The sequence below is a fragment of the Chinchilla lanigera genome, unplaced genomic scaffold (assembly GCF_000276665.1).
Source record: "Chinchilla lanigera isolate Chin_1 unplaced genomic scaffold, ChiLan1.0 scaffold00028, whole genome shotgun sequence".
Lineage (NCBI taxonomy): Eukaryota > Metazoa > Chordata > Mammalia > Rodentia > Chinchillidae > Chinchilla > Chinchilla lanigera.
In genome coordinates, this window is record NW_004955429.1 from 19,426,689 (window position 1) to 19,444,360 (window position 17,672).

A 17,672-nucleotide genomic window follows, 5' to 3' on the forward strand; every position below is an offset into this window, starting at 1 on the left:
TGGTAGTATGCATGGCATAATTTCAATTCCTTTGCATTTACTTAAGCATTTTCTATGGGCTAGTATGTGATCTATTTTGGAGAATGTCCTGGGTGCAGCTGAGACAAATGTGTATTCTGATGTTGTTGGGTGGAACACTGTGAAAAGGTCTACTAAGTCCATTTGTTCACAAGTTTGGTTTAGTTCTATTATTTCTTTGCTGACTTTTTTGTCTAGTTGGTCTATCTCTTTGTGACAATGGGGTGTTAAAGTACCCTGTTATGATTGCATGACTGCTTATTTGATTTTTCACATCTGTTAAAATTTGTCTTATATAGTTGGGTGCTCCTGTATTTGGTTCATACATATGTATGATTGTTATCCCTTCCTTTTGCAGTTTTCCCCTAACAGGTATGTGGTGACTTTCTTTGTCTCTTTTGGTCATTTTTAGTTTGAAGTTCACATTGTCTGCAAACAAAATAGCTACCCCTGCTTTGTTCTGGGTTCTTGTTGCACAGAGTATTGTTTTCCATCCTTTGACTTTCATACTATGAATTTCCTTTTTGGTTAAATGTGTTTCATATATGCAGCATACTCTTGGATTTTGTTTCTTGATGCACTTTGCCAGTCTGCTTCTTTTGATTGGTGAATTGAGACCATTTAATGGTTATAACTGATATGTACCGGCTCATCTTTGTCATGTAATTTTCGTGCTATTGGTTCCCTACTTTTTCCCTCTGTTTAATTGCTTACCCTGCTTGGTGGTTCCTTTCCTTTTTAAATTTCTTTTATTTTAAAAATTAAAAAAAACTAACAAAACAATGAAGACAGAATCAAAACAACACAAAACAACAAAAATGATACATGACCTCAAAACAAAATGATAAGAATTAACAATGGTTGCTACATTACATACTGTTATCTTCCCATGATTTTTTATGGGCTTTCCTTTATAGGTGATCTGTTTCTTTCCTCTAACAGCTTTTAATATTATTCTTTTGCTAAATTTCTGGGATCTTGATTATTATATGTCTGGGTACAGACTTATTTTGGTTATGGCTAATTGGAATTCTACATGCCTCACTGAACTGTATGTCAGATTATTTTTCCATGCTTGGGAAATTTTCTGCTATGATTTCTGCAAATAATCTTTTAATGTCATTTGTGTTGCTTCCTGCTATTTCATTGACACCTACTTAACTTACATTGTTTTTCTTTGCATCATTTTCCAGCTGTTGAATTGTTATTTCCTGGTTCCTTGTTATTTTTAAGGGATCCTTCCTTTTGGGATTATTAGCCGCAATGCTGTCTTCAAGGTCTGAAAGTCTATCTTCAGTTTCATTCAAGTGGTTTTGCCATCTTTCATTGGACTTCTCAATTTCCTGGATATCTGTTTGAATCTGTTTCATGCCTTGTAATTCTTTCCTATACTGTTCATTCAAGGTTTCCACCATTTTCCTATGCTCCTCTTATTTTTTCATCTACATCTTCTTTACATGTGCTGAGCAATTCTTTCATTATTGTTGCTGTTTCTTTTTTTACCTGAGAGATTATTTCTGATCTGATGTCTTCTATGGCCTGATGGAGTTGTTCCTTTACTTGAGTTGCTATCATTTCAGAAATTTCAGGTGTGTGACTTACAAGCTCTTCTATGTTGATGTTTCCTGGACTTTTTCTGGGTGGGTGGCAATCTGAGATTGCATTTTACTCCATCATTTTGTGATTTTCAAAGATGCAGCGTTTCCCCAGAGCTCAGCCTCACTCCCATGATGTGTGAGTGGCAGGCACAGGCTCCCAAAGCTCCCTGGTGCTGAGGGTGGTTCCACAATGGTGTGCCATGGGGAATGTGGTCACTGAGGCTTCCAAAGCGGTCCAGGGCTCATCTTGGCTCCCATGCCAGTGGAGGAGGGGGGAGGGTGGCTCACCTTTCTGTTTTTATTTACAAAATTTTGTTTCTATTGTTTTCCTTCCATTCTTCTTTTATCCCTATTCACTTCCTTCCTTGCCCCTCCTCCATCCCTTGTTCCTCTTCCCTTTTTAACATTTTCCTCCTATTTCCAATATCTATTACCCATTTTGGTCCTTATTTACCCTTTGGTATTCTCACACAACAGACACAATAAGATTTTTAAATGTGTGTGCCTGATTTACCTCGCTTAAAATTACGTACCTGGCACCCATCCATTTACCTAAAAATGTCTCAAGTTTATCCTTTATTACAGAGTAGTATTCAACTGTATATAAAAACCACATTTTCTTTATCCATTCATCTGCTGATGGGCATATGGGCTGTTCATAAGATTTAGTTATTACAAATAACTGTGGTGCTATGCACATGGGTATGCATATATCACTGTAGTATGATTCTTTTAACTCTTTTGGGAAGATACGTAGAAGGGGCACAGCTGTCAAATGGGACTTTTTTGTTTGTTTTTGTTTCTGTCTTTTTGAGACAGAGTCTCGCTGTGCAGCTCAGGCTGGCCTTGAGCTCACTTTGTAGCCCAGGCTGGTCTCAAACTCACAATGATCCTCCTGCTTCAGCCTCCCAAGTGCTGGGATTACAGGTGTGCATCAAAATGCCCGGCTGAACTTCTAGTTTTATTTTTTTTTAACTTTTATTTTTTGGCAACAGGAAACAAACTGAGGACCTTGTGCTTGCGAAGCAGGGGTTTATACCACTATATCTTTGGCCCAAGTTTTAGTATTTTGATAAATCTGCATACTGATTTCCATAGTGGTTGTACCAATTTACACTCCCACCAACAGTGGAGAAGGGTTTCCTTTACCCCACAGTCTTGCCAGCATTTATTGTTGGGTAATTTCTTGATGGAAGTCATTCTTTCTGGGGGAAAATGGCATCTTGGTGTTGTTTTAATTTGCATTTCTTTTTTTTTGTTTCCTTTGGTCTTTTTGAGACAAGGTCTCACTATGCAGTTCAGGCGGGACTTGAGCTCACTTTGTAGCCCAGGCTGGTCTCGAACTTGCAACAATCCTCCTGCGTCAGCCTCCTGAGTGCTGGGATTACAGGCGTGCGCCACTATACCCAGCTAATTTGCATTTCTTGAATGACCAGTGATGTTGAACATTTTCTCATATATGTATTTTCTGTTTGTACTTCTTCATCTGAGAAGTGTCTATTCATTTTAGATACCCATTTTAGAAACTGTCCAACTTGTACTTTAATTTCATCTGTGACCCATTGGTTGTGCAGGAGGGTATTGTTCCATTTCCATGTGTTTAGGCAGTTTTTGTGGTTTCCTTTGCCACTGATTTCCAGTTTCATTGCACTGTGATCTGATAATATGTATGAGAGAATTTCAATTTCTTTACATTTACTTAAGCATGTTCTATGAAGATAGAATATCAGATCTTGAAGACAGGGTTGTTGCTCATGGTCATCAAATGAAAGACTGCTTAAAAATAGCAAGGGGCTAGGGCTGGGGATATAGCTCAGCAGCACAAGTGCCTGCCTGGCAAACGCAAGGTCCTGAATTCGATTCCTGGTACAAACAAAACAAAACAAAACAAAACACTAAAATAGCAAGGGGCCATAAAAATGAAACCCACAGAGACTAGATGATACAAAAAAGAATGATATAAGATGAGCTGGAATCAATAAAAATCAGAAGACAACACAAAACACATAAAGAACCTTTCCCCAGAAGTAATAGCATTAAACTTCAACCAAGAATCAGATGGCAGGTGCACCGTCTCCCTAAGTCTGGACTCACTGCAGAGGAAGGGTGGCTCGAACTTGCAGATGCACATTGACTACTAGCAACCCCGAAGGTCTCCATAGAGAAACATAGCAATGGAATTAAAGCAATGGACAAAGCAGAGTGCACTGGCTGGCGCGCTGCTCTGATTCAGACATCCTGGAAGAGAGGGAGATTGGCCAAGAGCTATTTTGGAGAAAGGCCAGCTGAGATCAGAACTCACATCAACTGCTGGCTTCATCTAGTAGCTCCCAGCTGAGTTTTTTGTTTTTGCTTTTGTTTTTGTTTTTGACAGAGTCTCACTATGTAGATCAGGCTAGCCTTGAACTCACTGTGTAGTCCAGGTTGGCCTTGAACCCATAGTGTTCCTCCTGCCTTAGCCTCCTGAGTGCTGGAATAGCAGGTGTACACCACCATGCCTGACTTCCCAGCTGAGTTTAAGCTGGCAGAAGCCACATGGACCACTGTAGGCAGAACAGTCTTAAGCATGAGAAAAGAATTTCACATACAAATAAGTGATACATATAGAACCCCAATTAGACATGATCAGAAAAAAAATCCACATGGGGGCTGGGAATTTAGCTCAGCAGCACAGAGCCTGCCTGGCAAGGGCAAGGTTGTGAGTTCGATTCCTGGTACCAGAAAACAAAAACAAACAAACAGACAAAAATCCACAGGAAGATGTATAGTACTCAAGATTTCAGAAATTCAACACAAAACAGAATATTAGAAAGAAAGAAACACATCACTTATAAAGAAAAGTCCATAAGAATCACAGCAGACTTCTCAACACAAATGCTTAAGTCAAGGAGAGCAGACTTCTGGGAAGATGGCAGAGTGGTGAGCAGCAGAGAAAGAGCCTCACTGAGATTTAGTGTCCAGACACTGGAATATAGCAATGTGAGGAAGAAAACAAGGTGATAACTAGGTCCCTGGGACCCAGGAAGGAGCTGAAAGGAGAATGGAAGCCCATGGGAAGACTGCAGAGAGAAACTTTAACAAACGGGCTTCGTAGATATGTAAGAGTGTTCCTCCCAACAACAGAATACACATTCTTCTGAGCAGCACATGGGACTTTCTATCAGAAAGCTGTATTCAGCCATAATAAGATATAGTTAGCTACTTATAGATTTATAAAGATGCAAACTCTCATTCCCCACTCTGGGAAACTATAGTACCCCTGTCATCTATGGCCATACTACCCTGAACGCTCCCGATCTCGTCTATAAAACCCCTGTCCTCAGACATCACCATCTCCTATGAGAAACCCTAGGTAACCCTGGACATCATGGACGAGTCAATTCAATTATTTCATTCTGTTTTTTTTTTCTGGTACTGGAAATTGAACTCATGACCTCGTACTTGCCAGGCAGATGCTGTGCTGCTGAGCTAAATCCTCAGCCCATTTCATTCTGTTTTGACTTATTTCTCTAGAAAACCCTCCTCTAGATCTACAGCCATAGTTGGGGTCAATGAGACCTCTACTGGAGATTCTTTACTCTTATTCTGATGTGTCACATTGACATTGAAGACCAAATGTTTAATCATGAGCTTCTACTTGTTCTACGGTGTCCTCCTCCCTTACTAGGAAGAGGTTCACTAGCAAAATTGAGGGCAAATCCCAAATTCTGACAAAGCCCAAAATGGATTTTACCTGCTGGGACTGTACCAGGTCTCCTTGACCAAATTAGCCAACAGGTAGATCCTGCTGCATGGTGTATTCCTATTTAAGAAAACCCTTCAAAGAAAAACAAAGAAAGAAAACCTTTCTTCCTCTACATATAAAAGAGAGGGATTGCTTTGAGTGTCTTGACCAAGAGGCTAAGGGAAGAATTCTGCCCGGTGGCACACTTTTGAAAAAGTTAGATGGAGTGGGTGCTGGGTGGCTGTCCTGCTTGAGGACAATAGCAGCTATAGAAGAAGCTGCTAAATTAACTTTAGGACACAGACTAGAAGCCCTGACTCCCCTTCAGGTCAGAGTGATTCTTGAAACCAAATGTTACTGGGATTAACAGGGGAATAGCTTGCCAAGTATTAGGCCATGCTCTTAGACACTCCTGAGGTTATCATAAAATTTGCACTATTCCTAATCCTGCTTCTCTGAGGCCTGCAGGCCCAGAAATTAGCCATTCTTGTGAGCACTCTTGTGATCTACCAGACCTCTGACAATTGTCAGTTCATAGCAGGTCAGTGAGGCTAACTTCTTTCTGGGATCTCTGCTCAAAAGGCACAGCTACTAGCTGACTTAAGCTCTGGTATTAGAAAAACAGAAGAAGTTATACATTTATACAGACTCCAAATATGCCTTTCTGGTGGCACATGGCCATGCAGTCTGAGAAGGAGGAGCTTGTTGACTAATAAACAATCATCTATAAAGCACAAACACAAAATTCTTCAACTCTTAGAGACAGTCCATCTTCCCAAGCAGGTTGCTGTCATCCATTGCAAGAGAACCCAAAGAGCCATGTCTAAAGTCTCCTTGCAAAATCAAAATGCAGATATGGAGGCAAGAAGGGCAGCCCTACAGCCCCTCAAGACCTTAGCCTCGTTCCCAGTTCCTGAAGAGCCATTCTGGTTCTTCCTCAAGAGATGCAGCGACAAGCTGTAGCATTTCCCTACATGGAAATGCTCACTAGACTTTTCATAGGACTAGGAAGAAAGCTATTCCTGAGGCTCCTCTTCACAAAGCAAGGCTCCAGGACTGATCCAGGTCAGGTAAGTAGGGTCACTAATGACACCTAATCCACTACAGCTTAAATGCATACCTGTATTGAGGCTTCTGTTTTTAGATCCATTATGTGGGTGATCTTGCTAAGGCTCTGGCTCTCAGCCTGTCAACCTTCCTATTTGCCAGACTTGGTCCTCCACAAGCAGTGTGGAAATCTGGCCTGCTCCTCATATTTGGGTTCTATACCCTCAACTAATAGTAAAGTTGCTTTCTTTTGCCCACTGAACAGATAGATCTGTAGTCACTGATTCTTTGCTCATTGTCTTCTATCCGTTTTTCTCTTCAACCCAGCCAAAGTGGTTGGAGCACACATAATCCCCAGTAGGCTGGGTCTGCAGCACCTTCCAGCTGGAAGCAGCTGTAGAAGAGAGAAACCTCCACTCCCTCAGCAGCCCATACGGAATTAATTATAGGAGTTTCTGTCTCTCAAGGGGAAATGAGGCAGGAGGTTAGGGTGTGGTAAAGCTGACTGGGGACATAGGTGTGACTTGTTAATTATGAAACACCAGGACGGATGCAGAGAGCTGTTCCCAAAGCCCTGTATGTGGACTTCGAGAACTGGAGCAGGTTTTCAGTAGGATGGCCTAGATCTGACATCAGCTGAGGGGAGGATGACACAAAACAACAGGTGTGTTTTTGCCATTGTGTTCTCTTTTGCATATGGGCAACTCTCGCCCTGTAGGGTGTGCTTCTTTTTGTACTTGGCCCAAACTTGCTCTGTAGACCCTGGTTTTTTTTGGTCTTTTCTTGTTGCTGAGACAAAATGCCCAACACCCAAAGTTAAAGGAGGAAAGGTTTATTTGCCTACAGTGTGTAGAGGTTTCACTTCACAGCTAGCTGGCTCCAAAGCAGGGTGGCATGGCAAAGGGACACAACAGAGGAGAAATAGTTCATTCCAGGCAAAAGGCAGAGGGCAGAAGTCAGCACGGCAGCAAGCTACAAGCAAGAAACTAGTCATACTCTTTCAGTCTCTTATATTTTATGCAGGCTACCTGCCCTAAGGGTGGGTAACAGACACCTTTAATCCTAGCATCACACTGTGAATCAATCTCAGCCTCACCTTCTTGATCTCAGCAGCACACACCCCATATCCACAAAGGCCCAACTATGACCACATGAGGCTTTGTGGGGACATCTAGATACCAGCTATAACACTTTTCGTGCCGTTCATAAAAATTTGCTACCCTTTGTGCTTGTCTTGACTAAGTCTTTGTGTGGATGGAAAGAACCTGGAAACTACCTCCAGAAGGAGACTCCAGCACCCCAAAACTTGGTCACGATCCTACAGGAGTGACTGAAGTCTCAGTCTTACTGGGGACCCACTGGGAGCCAATGTGAAACACATGCCTCAGACCCACTCCTGAGCTAGCAGGGTGTTGGAGCAGGAGGCCACGCATTCCACGGTGAAGGCATGGTGAGGGCTGCCCCTCAGTGGCCATTATTCTTGGCATGAGCAGTCTTCCCAGCCAGAGACAAAGGACTCTAGAGGAAGAAAAGCTCTCGTATCACAAAATGCAGATCTAGCAGTTGAACATGATGATCTAGGAAAGAGTTAAAGGCGAGGACAGGGATTGGGTGGGGTGCTAATCTGCTATAGGAAGATGTATCACTAGCCCGGCTGTTGGAATGGTTCCCCCCATATGTGATGCTCTACCACAGCTAAAGAGCCAGGTGTGTTGGTGCACACTACAATCCCAGCTACGCAGGAGGCTGGGGCAGCAGGAGCGCAAGTTCGAGGCCAGCCCGGGAAGCTTAGTGAGACTATGCCTCAAAGTAAAAAATAAAAAAGAGATGGGGAGGTAGAACAGTGGTAGAAGGCTTGATGAGCATGTGTGAAAGGAAGAGGTTTGATCCCCAGCTCTGGGGAAAAAAAAATAAAGTGAAAAGCAGGATCAAGAAGGTTATAACTTTTAATACTTCTGCAATTATACTTTAGAACAGGGCAGGATGACGGGATGATTCAGAGATACCAAGTTCCATGGTTTCTGGATTGCGAAACATTACACTGAAGATTGCATTTTGAATCATCTTCGTAAAATGACAAACATTTCCATGATACAGAGTGGAAAGAGTGAATTCTCAAGATAGAACTTCCAGGTGCTGTGAAGGAGAAAGGTTAGTAAGCGTAGATTTTCACTTTGTGGACCTCCTTGTCATCACACTCCCTCTGCTTGTTGTAGTAATAGAAGGTATTGTCCCGCCTCTGCAGTTTCTTCACATAGCCCGTCTCCGGCCAGCGATCTACCTGCACCGGCAAACACCAGAATAGAAATGTTGTAATGCCAGTTTTATTTTATCTCACGTCTATCAAATAGTTAAAAGTACAACTTGCTGCCCCCCCATTATACACTTAAATTTATAAGTGCTCTAACTCGAGAGTATCATACACACAAAACACAACTTGTGTTGCTACTTTTTGTTTTCTTTTTTTTGAGACAGGGTCTTACTGTGTAGCTCAGGTTGGCCTCAAACTCACACCGATCCTCCTGCCTCAGCCTGCCAAGTACTGGGAGGGCAGGTTTGCACCACCACGCTTGGCTCATGGCCATTTTATATACTGTGACAGAACAACTAATTTAGCTCTTTTCTCTGTACAGCCCACTTTCTGGATTTAAATGCCTACAGCACTTCCATGATCATGGAGACATCTGAAGCAAGCTAAACTTCATCCTTCTTATGTTTGTATACGGTTTCAAACATTGTAACTTCTAAATGTCTACCCCAGGAGGAAACTCGGGCTGCCTGCTCTGGATGTCAGCTAGGGACTTAAACAAGTAGGTTTGAAATGTCTTGGCCTGGCGTGGTGGCCACACCTGTCATTGTCCCAGCTCAAGGGAGACCCATCTCAATGCACGCCCCAAAAGAAAAGAAAAAAAAGAAATTGCTAGAGGCAGAAAGGCGATGTGTATTTCCCTCAGCTTAAATTTTTTTTTTTTTTTTTTTTTTTGGTCTTTTTGAGACAGGGTCTAGTTATGCAGCTCAGGCTGGCCTTGAGCTCACTTTGCAGCCCAGGCTGGTCTTGAACTCGCGATGATCCTCCTGCCTCAGCCTCCCGAGTGCTGGGATTACAGGCATGAGCCACCACGCCCGGCTCAGTTTAAATTTCAAATCTACCTTGAAGTCCCTTTTTTTTGTGGTCGTGGGGACTGAATCCAGGCTGTGTGCACCCTCTCTCCCAGCTACGACCCCTCTCTCGCTCAGCTACATCCCTAGCCCATTTTACTGCTTATTTTGAAACAAGGTCTTGGTTAAGCTCCCACGTAGCTGAGACTGTAGGTGTATGCCAGCACGCCTCGGCTGCGGTTGAATTTACTGTAAAATCTGAGGTGCCGAATGCAGTCCCCGGCAAGCTGTTCTTTCCTTCACTGTTCCCTCTGCTGTGCTGATATTGGTTTGCTGACTGATCTCGTTTGAACATTTTTCTCCCTTTTCTCTCAAAATCCAATGTTATGCCTTCTAGATCGGGCTAATGTGTTCCTATTGTTAAACGTGTGCCTTCTAGACTTTGCGAGAGGGGCTCTATCACCCTCCAAACCCATTCTCCAGGCTGTAGAGAATCAAAGCTGGCTCTTCAGCACCCTCAGCCCTTCCCTTTCCCGTTCCCTGCTTACAGACACAGAGCTCTCAGCTGGAAGAAAAGCTCCAGACACCAGGTCAGCCCTTTTATTTCCTATAATGTATTTTTTCTGTTGTCTCGTCTAATTATGAATTAGTAAAAATAGACAGCTGTATATCTGATGAACCGTGGCAGGCCCTCTGAGACTTAACTACACAGCCGCTTCTCCACCCTGGCTTGGATCATCATCGGGAGGAGGTGACAAGCTCCAGACGCCACCGTGGGCCTTGTTCCCCTGCTAGGGTCCTGAAGAGCACCTCACCGTAGGAAGACACAGCGCCCGGGACCGCTTAGGAGCACTCAGAGCCCCAGGGGCAAGATCCTCAACACAGGTAGCTGGGCTTCTGCTCATTGGCCTCTAGATACTTTTTAAACAGGAGGGAAGTAACATCTCCGAGTTCTCTTTTTCTTGGCTTTGCCCTTGATCCTCCCCATTTGACGTGGGCCGGCCTTCCGGGCAGAATGCAGTGATGCAATCCGTGAGCGTAGCTGCCTTCTGCTCCTGCGGGGAAGTCAGCACGCGGGCCGGTGTGCGCTTCAGGGGAGGAAAAGGACTCCACTCGGACCCTAGCCGCCTGCACACAGGTGGGGACGTCCCCAGGGCAAGTCTTCAGTTGCCACCCTATCCATCTTCCCAGGTGCTCTGCAAAGGCCACTGGGCGCCTGCAGCCTTTCCTGAGGATGGTCCCCACAAAGGAGTCACTTTTCCTTTCTCTAAATCCCTGTGCTGTTTTTCCTGAAGGTACACATACTTGGACTTGAATACGACCGCATTGTTCCTGTTACCACCTAGTTTCTCCTCCAAGAGAACGAGAATAATAAAAGCGATCATGCATTAATGCCAGTTAATTGTTCAACATTTTCTCTGTATTCATTCAACAAGTTACAGGGAGCACTGCGATGTCAGGCACTTTAGACACAGGTTTAACTCCTGTAACAGTTCTCTCCGGCAGGCACCGTAAGGTGGGGGAAACGCAGGCCAGCTGGCCTTGAGAACCACGCTCAGGGCTGGGAGATGCAAACCCTGCGTGCTTCCCGGGGCTCCTGGCGTTTCCGGAGCTCTGTCAGTCTTTTACCTATGTCTGGGTCTCCTAGTACATTTGGTACAGAAATCTGTGTGCGGCAACTACCCAATAAATATAGACTGAATTAAACACAAAGCATTTGCTCTTTGGAACTTCCTCGTAAAAGATGTTCTTTGCCTTCTTCTATCTGATTTCATCCCAATAGCATTATTGGTATTGCGGTGCAGCTGCAGGAACGACGCATGACTCACACTTCCCACACAACCCCGGGTCCTGTGTGTCTTTCGGAGCACTCCAAGCCTCTCTTTTATTTTTTCAGTGTTGGGCACCAACCCCAGGGCCTTACACTTGCTAAGCAAGCGCTCCACCACTGAGCTACACCCAGCCCTGGCACCCCGACCCTAAGGCAAGGTAGGGAGCTTATTTTTGAACAACACTGAAGTGATAATGCTTATGTTTTCCCTATTCCAAATCCATAGATGGTAAGGGAATGAAAACAGTCTTTTGGTAATAAGACCAGAGTAAAATGTAATAGACATCAAAAGACAGATATATAAAAGTCACAGTAATCAAACCTTCATTTGATCAGCATTTTTAACTCTCTTTCTCACCAGCTGAATACTATCTGCTAAATTAATGTCTATTAAAAAGCCTGTTACAGGGGCTGGGGATTTAGCTCAGCAGCACGGCGCCTGCCTGGCAAGCGTGACATCATGAGTTCAATTCCCGGAACCGGAGAAAAAAACAAACAAACAAAAAAAGCCTGCTACATTTTAGTTCTAATACTCCTCTTTTTAAATTTTTTTTTGTACCAGGAATCACACTCATGACCTCAGGCTTGCCAGGCAGGCACTTATGCCACTGAGCTATATCCCTGGCCCTTAATTTACTTTTTGATACAGGGTCTCACTGTATAGTTTAGGCTGGCCTTGAAGTCACTCTATAGCCCAGGCTGGCCTCAAACTCTTGGTGATCCTCCTGCCTCAGCCTCGTGAGTGCTGGGATTACAGGCATGAGCCACCATGTCTGGTTTACATTTTAGTTCTGTAGTTCTTCCATTTTTTTCCTATATACTTTTTAAGGAAGTATTCAGAGTAGAGACCAAAAAGATCTGCAAAATCCACACATTAATTATTCTCTGAAAAATGGTGAATTAAAAGTTAAAAAAAATTTTTTTAAAAGATAAGAATACTTTTCTGTAACGCTGGGGATATAGCTCAGCAGCACAAGTGCCTGCCTGGCAAGTGCAAGATCCTGAGATCAATTCCTGATACAAAACAAAACAAAACAAAAATAAAAACAAAAAACTTTGCTGTAACTCTGGATCTAAGTATTATGTATATTTATGAATATTACATCAGATTCTACAATAGTATTGAATACTGTATTTCTTAATAGCTAGTAGAATACATGAATTAAAAAAGAAATTCTGTGCGGGTGCATGGTCTACATTTTGGTCTAATCTTTGTAAAGCTCTGTCTGCTCTCAGGAAAGCCTGGAAAGTACAACCAAAGTCAGATGTTCTTTAACAATTTCTATTACATATAATCTCCACTGAGAATGTAAATTAACCCCTACTTTACAGTTGAAATACACAGGAGGGAAGTAACAGTTATGCAACACACTGGGTGTCAGATAACAGGTTTCCTGAGTGGGGGAAAATGATTATTTTAGGGTCCACCTACTGTAAAAAACTCACTTAGCAGAACACAGGTGCTGGATAAAAAAGTTCCAAACTCCCCAGCTGCGGGGCCGCCGGTTTTCCCAATCTGCCTGACAAAGCATCTTCTTGGGCCCTAGCCTCCTCCTCCATAAAATGTCTGCAGTAGGATCTTCTTCAGTTATTGCTTGGCTCTTTGTCTTTAAAAATGGATTTTACCGTCTAACAAGCTCACTGTGTGTTCCAGTGGGTAGCGGCACAAATCTTACCATGGAGACTTGTTTCACTTGTTTATACTCAATTTCGTCACGATATCCTGCTTGTTGAAATCTGTACAGATTTTCTATCTCTTCTGACCATTTTTTGGCACGACTTATTGATTTGGGTTTCACGTCAGAACTAGCCATGGCTACAGAGGCTTCAATGAGCAATTATTTCTGAAAGATTTTAAAACAACATTAATAGATAACTTAAGTGACGATTTTCAAAGTCCCTTTAGAATGAGCAAAACTAAGACAAAATTATGCAGAGTCAAGAATCCCAGGAAACGTATTACATTTTAAATATTCAATTCCAAATTTTTGAATGATTCATGCTCTGTTTTGGAAAACAACCCCCCGACCCCCAAACCCTAAAAGCCCTGATAAGTACACATCCAATAAAATTGTATTTGTAATTATGGGGTAATACCCTAAAAGTTGTATACCAGTTCTGGTGTTCCAGGTAATAGCTTGCACATTTCTGAAAACATACTCTTATTTATAACTCCTCAGTAGATGTCTCAATACTCCACCAGTATTTCATATAATTGTATTTAAAACTGTCTCTGTCTCTTTTTCTTCAAAAACAGAAAGTATGATCAGAGTTCGCCCTCTCTTCCCTTTTTTCTTGCCGGGAAGCGATGGTTTCTTCTTCTACTTTTAGCTGCGTGGAGACGTCCCGGTCACTGCCCTCCACGTGTCCAGGTTCCGTGGCACCCAGGCCTGTGACAGACTGACGTGAGAAGAGGCCTCCTTGCAAGCTGTGTGGCTGTCAGGACACAGAAGACATTGATTATAAAACAGTGCAGGTCACCCAGCGTCTAGGAAATGCAAACATTCCCGCTCTGCCTGTATGTGCCTGCGCCAACCTCAGGGCTCCTGTAGAGCTTAGCTGTGGAACAAGTGCCTAGCACACGTGAGGCCCTGGGCTCACCTTACAAATCCACACGCCAAACTTCTAAGGCCAGTTGTTTTGTATGCTTGCTTTTTCAGCATCGGCGATCAAACTCAGGACCTCAAGCCTGCCAGGTCCTATATCCCTATATCCTGGCCCTATATCCCTACAACCTGTTTCCCAAGGATATAATCTAGTACTGGTTTTCCTTAGCTACTTTTTATTTTACTACCAAACATCATTAGCTGAAATGGTGCCCAGAGTTTAAACCATAATTCCTTGAATCCCTTTTTCTATTAAAGTATCTTTCAATTGGCTGAAACATTTTAAAGTCAGACTTCCTATGCATTAGTCATAATGCATAAATTTTTTCAATCACAATGCCAAATCCTCATTAGGTTCAAAAGATCAGAAATACACTAAAGCACAAAAAAGTTAAAATAATCATCACATCAGGTAGAAATACACGTCCTTGATAGTGTGCTAACATTGCCCCACATTAATGGGGAACCCTGACAAACTCGAGAAGTTTTATAAAAAAGAGTCCTATAATAAACGCTTTTGCAGGGGTGATAAATTTAGTTTGACCTGGACTTAACAGTAGGAAAGAGAGGAAATGGAAAAGGCAATAGACTTGCTGAATTTCCACTGAATGTACCTTGGTTATGAGCAATGCACCTCCACAGTTAATAAAAGATAATGAAGGTGACCAGGAAATCGAGCTGCTTCTTTCAGCTGCATGTATCAGTCATATACAAGCCCTGGTGGACTCTTCTCTATGAAAAAGATTAACTTTCTCTCCTTTTCTTTCTTCTAGGTTTTTATTGCATTACTTATTTAACATTAAAAGAGTATGCCATTTACGTTCTATTCTGAAATCATAATTCCCACAGTTAGCTAGGCATGGCCTAGAGGGCATGCTTTAATGCCAGCACTCTAGAGGCTGAGGCAGGAGGATCGCCATGAGTTTGAGGCCAGCCTGGGGTACACAGTGGGTTCAAGGCTAGTGTGCACTACACAGGGAGACCCTGTCTCAAAAATCATAATAATTCCCACCATTATTTGGACTTAGCTCCAGATATTAATTAATTAATTAATTAATTATTTTGATACAGGGAATCAAACTCAGGACCTTGCACTTGCCAGGCAGGCACTTGTGCCACTGAGCTACATCCCCAGCCCCTATGAATTAATTTAAATTGTCATTTGAGTCATGTGGTTCTTATCCTGAAGAAAGTAGCAGCAATGTAAAAGAATATATGTTTATTTATTTATTTATTTTTGGTTTTTCTCCGGTACCAGGAACCGAACTCATGACCTTGTGCTTGCCAGGCAGGCGCTTTTTGCCACTGAGCTAAATCCCCAGCCCAAGAATATATGTTTATATTTTCCCCAGTGTGAATATCAGCTTGCATGTTGCCAGAGAACATCAGCATTATTCTATCAGGTGAGCTATCAGTTTAGATTCATGCTCATGCTGAATTTTAAGGCGCTTCACTGTATTGCATGACATATAAAATTTGGACTATCTGGCAAGATAATAAATTAGACATGTTTCAGTTAAAATCTTTGTCCTCTAATTCCATTCACTTCATGGGAAGTTCATCATATCACTGATGCATGGAATACTACACCAAGTGAGCTGGCACAAGTGGGACAGCCTGATAATCCATTCATATCTATCTATCTATCAATCTATTTATCTATCCATCTATCTATCTATCTTACATTTAGTATATCTATATAATAGAAAATATGATGTCAAGAAACATGAAAGGCGAAAGCATGAATTCATAGTGTTAAAAATACTTTCAAACTGGGCATGGTGGTACACATCTAATCCCAGCACTTGGGAGGCTGAGGCAGGAGGATTGCCATGAATTCTAGGCCCACCTGGACTACATAGTGAGTTCAAGGCTAGCCTGAGCTACACAGTGAGACTCTGTCTCAAAAAAACCCATTGAAATGAGTCATGTTACCCAGGCATGGTGGCCTACACCTGTAATCCCAGCACTCAGGAGGCTGAGGCAGGAGGACCATTGCGAGTTTGAGACCAGCCTGGGTTACAAAGTGAGCTCAAGGCCAACCTGAACTGCATCATGAGACCCTATCTCAAAAAGACAAAAAAAAAAAAAAAAGTCATGTTTTTATATGAATTTACAGGTTGAATTACCTACACTGTTTTTACAGATGAAGTGTATTCTCTGAAAGCAGTGGTGCAGTCTTTGGTTTTTGTTTTCCCAAAGCTGTTTTTGCTGTAGGCTTGGCTTTTTGACACCTAATATTTCCTTGCACATCTCATTCAAAAGCTATGGACTTAAACATCATCAGTGCAACCTTTTGTCATTTTTTTGGTCATACAGTTATACCAACTACACACATAAAAAGTGACATCTACCAGAACAGCAAAAAATATGTTGGATTCAATTGGACTTCTGGGGCTATCACTATTTTTCTCAGCAGAAAGATTTATCTATTATCAGGCATTTCCAAGTTTGTTTTCTCAAAATATCTAAAGGGAACATGAATGTCGTTTTCACCACAACAGTATTTTCTGCATCCACTGTAGTTGTGCTATGTACGGCTGATGTAAATTCCATTTTTTCATCTGTCTTACTTTCTTTTATTTTTATTTTTTTTTCTGATACCGGGAATCGAACTCACGACCTCATGCTTGCCAGGCAGGTGCTGTGCCGCTGAGGTAAATCCCCAGCCCCACTTTCTTTTATTTTTTTGGAGACAGGGTCTTGCTACCTAGTTCAGCTTGGCCTGGAGTTCATTATGTAGCTGAGGCTGGCCTCGAACTCATGGCATCATCCCGACTCAGCCTCCCGACCCCTGGGGCTGGGATTACAGATCCACGCCAACACACTCAGCTTATTTTCAATTTATCTAAAACAGAATGAAACTAAAAGTAGGAAGGATCGACTCAAAATTCCTTAACTATTTTCGTGATTTGGGGAAATTCAGTGGCACTACTAGTTCCATTGGTAACGTCAGCGACATTCAGGACCCAGACTGAGCCGTTTCTTCACGGAAGGTTGTGACAAAAAATTGATAAAAACATTTAATATGTATAATATTCAATTGTTTCTCCCCGGCGGGCAAATGGCAATGCCCGAGTGACTAGTCTGTGGAAAGTGGATTTTACTAGACGCTATTCAGGCTTACGCGGGTACTGAAAAAACTGCAAGTCTCAAGGCCCCGACACCGTCGAGTTTCCGTTCAGCAGTGCCCCCCCCCTGGTTCAGCCAGCCGCGCCGACTCCCCTCGTCTTCCGCTCTGAGGCGTCTTTTGCTCTTAGTGACTTTAAACCCCCAAGATCATCACCCTGCCTAATCGTCCAGGTCCTTCCCGCTCCATTATTTCTGCAAGAGGGGCTTAGAGGCTGGGCCAACGGATGCCCAAAGGGCAACTGAAACCAAGGTAAACCTCAGCATCTCCGGCTCCACTCTCTACGTGCCGCGCGGGTCCTGATCATGAAGGGGTGACTACAACGTTTATTAACCCCGAATTTACGGAACCTACCTATCTCATCGCCCTTCAAGACCGAGCACAGCAAGAGTAAGCTACTTTCAGGACTTGCGGGGCCGTTCAACCGCGTTTGCGCAGCGTTCTTTTCCCGACCGCTTGGGGCGGCACCCAGAAGCCTTGGGTTCCAAAGCCGCGCAGCCCGCGCACCCAGACGGGACCTCCCCGCGACGGGGTGGCCTCCCGCATCTCAGCCCGAGGAGAAGCCACCCCTCGCGGAGCCGCAGCAGGCGGGCCAGCCCGGCCCAGGCCACCGCCCGCC

The 17,672-nt window shown here is 43.2% G+C and overlaps 1 protein-coding gene across 1 annotated transcript in view; it reads right to left on the reverse strand.

Moving 5' to 3' along the window:
* Positions 1-8,315: 8,315 nt before the first annotated feature.
* Positions 8,316-17,672, reverse strand: part of Meig1 (meiosis/spermiogenesis associated 1) — a gene marked incomplete in the record, with an annotated part of 9,830 nt that continues 473 nt past the window's right edge. The window contains 4 exon segments of the mRNA XM_013515369.1: positions 8,316-8,668; positions 12,994-13,161; positions 13,415-13,753; positions 17,408-17,672. Of these exon segments, the coding sequence (XP_013370823.1) occupies positions 8,540-8,668; positions 12,994-13,131 (267 nt within the window).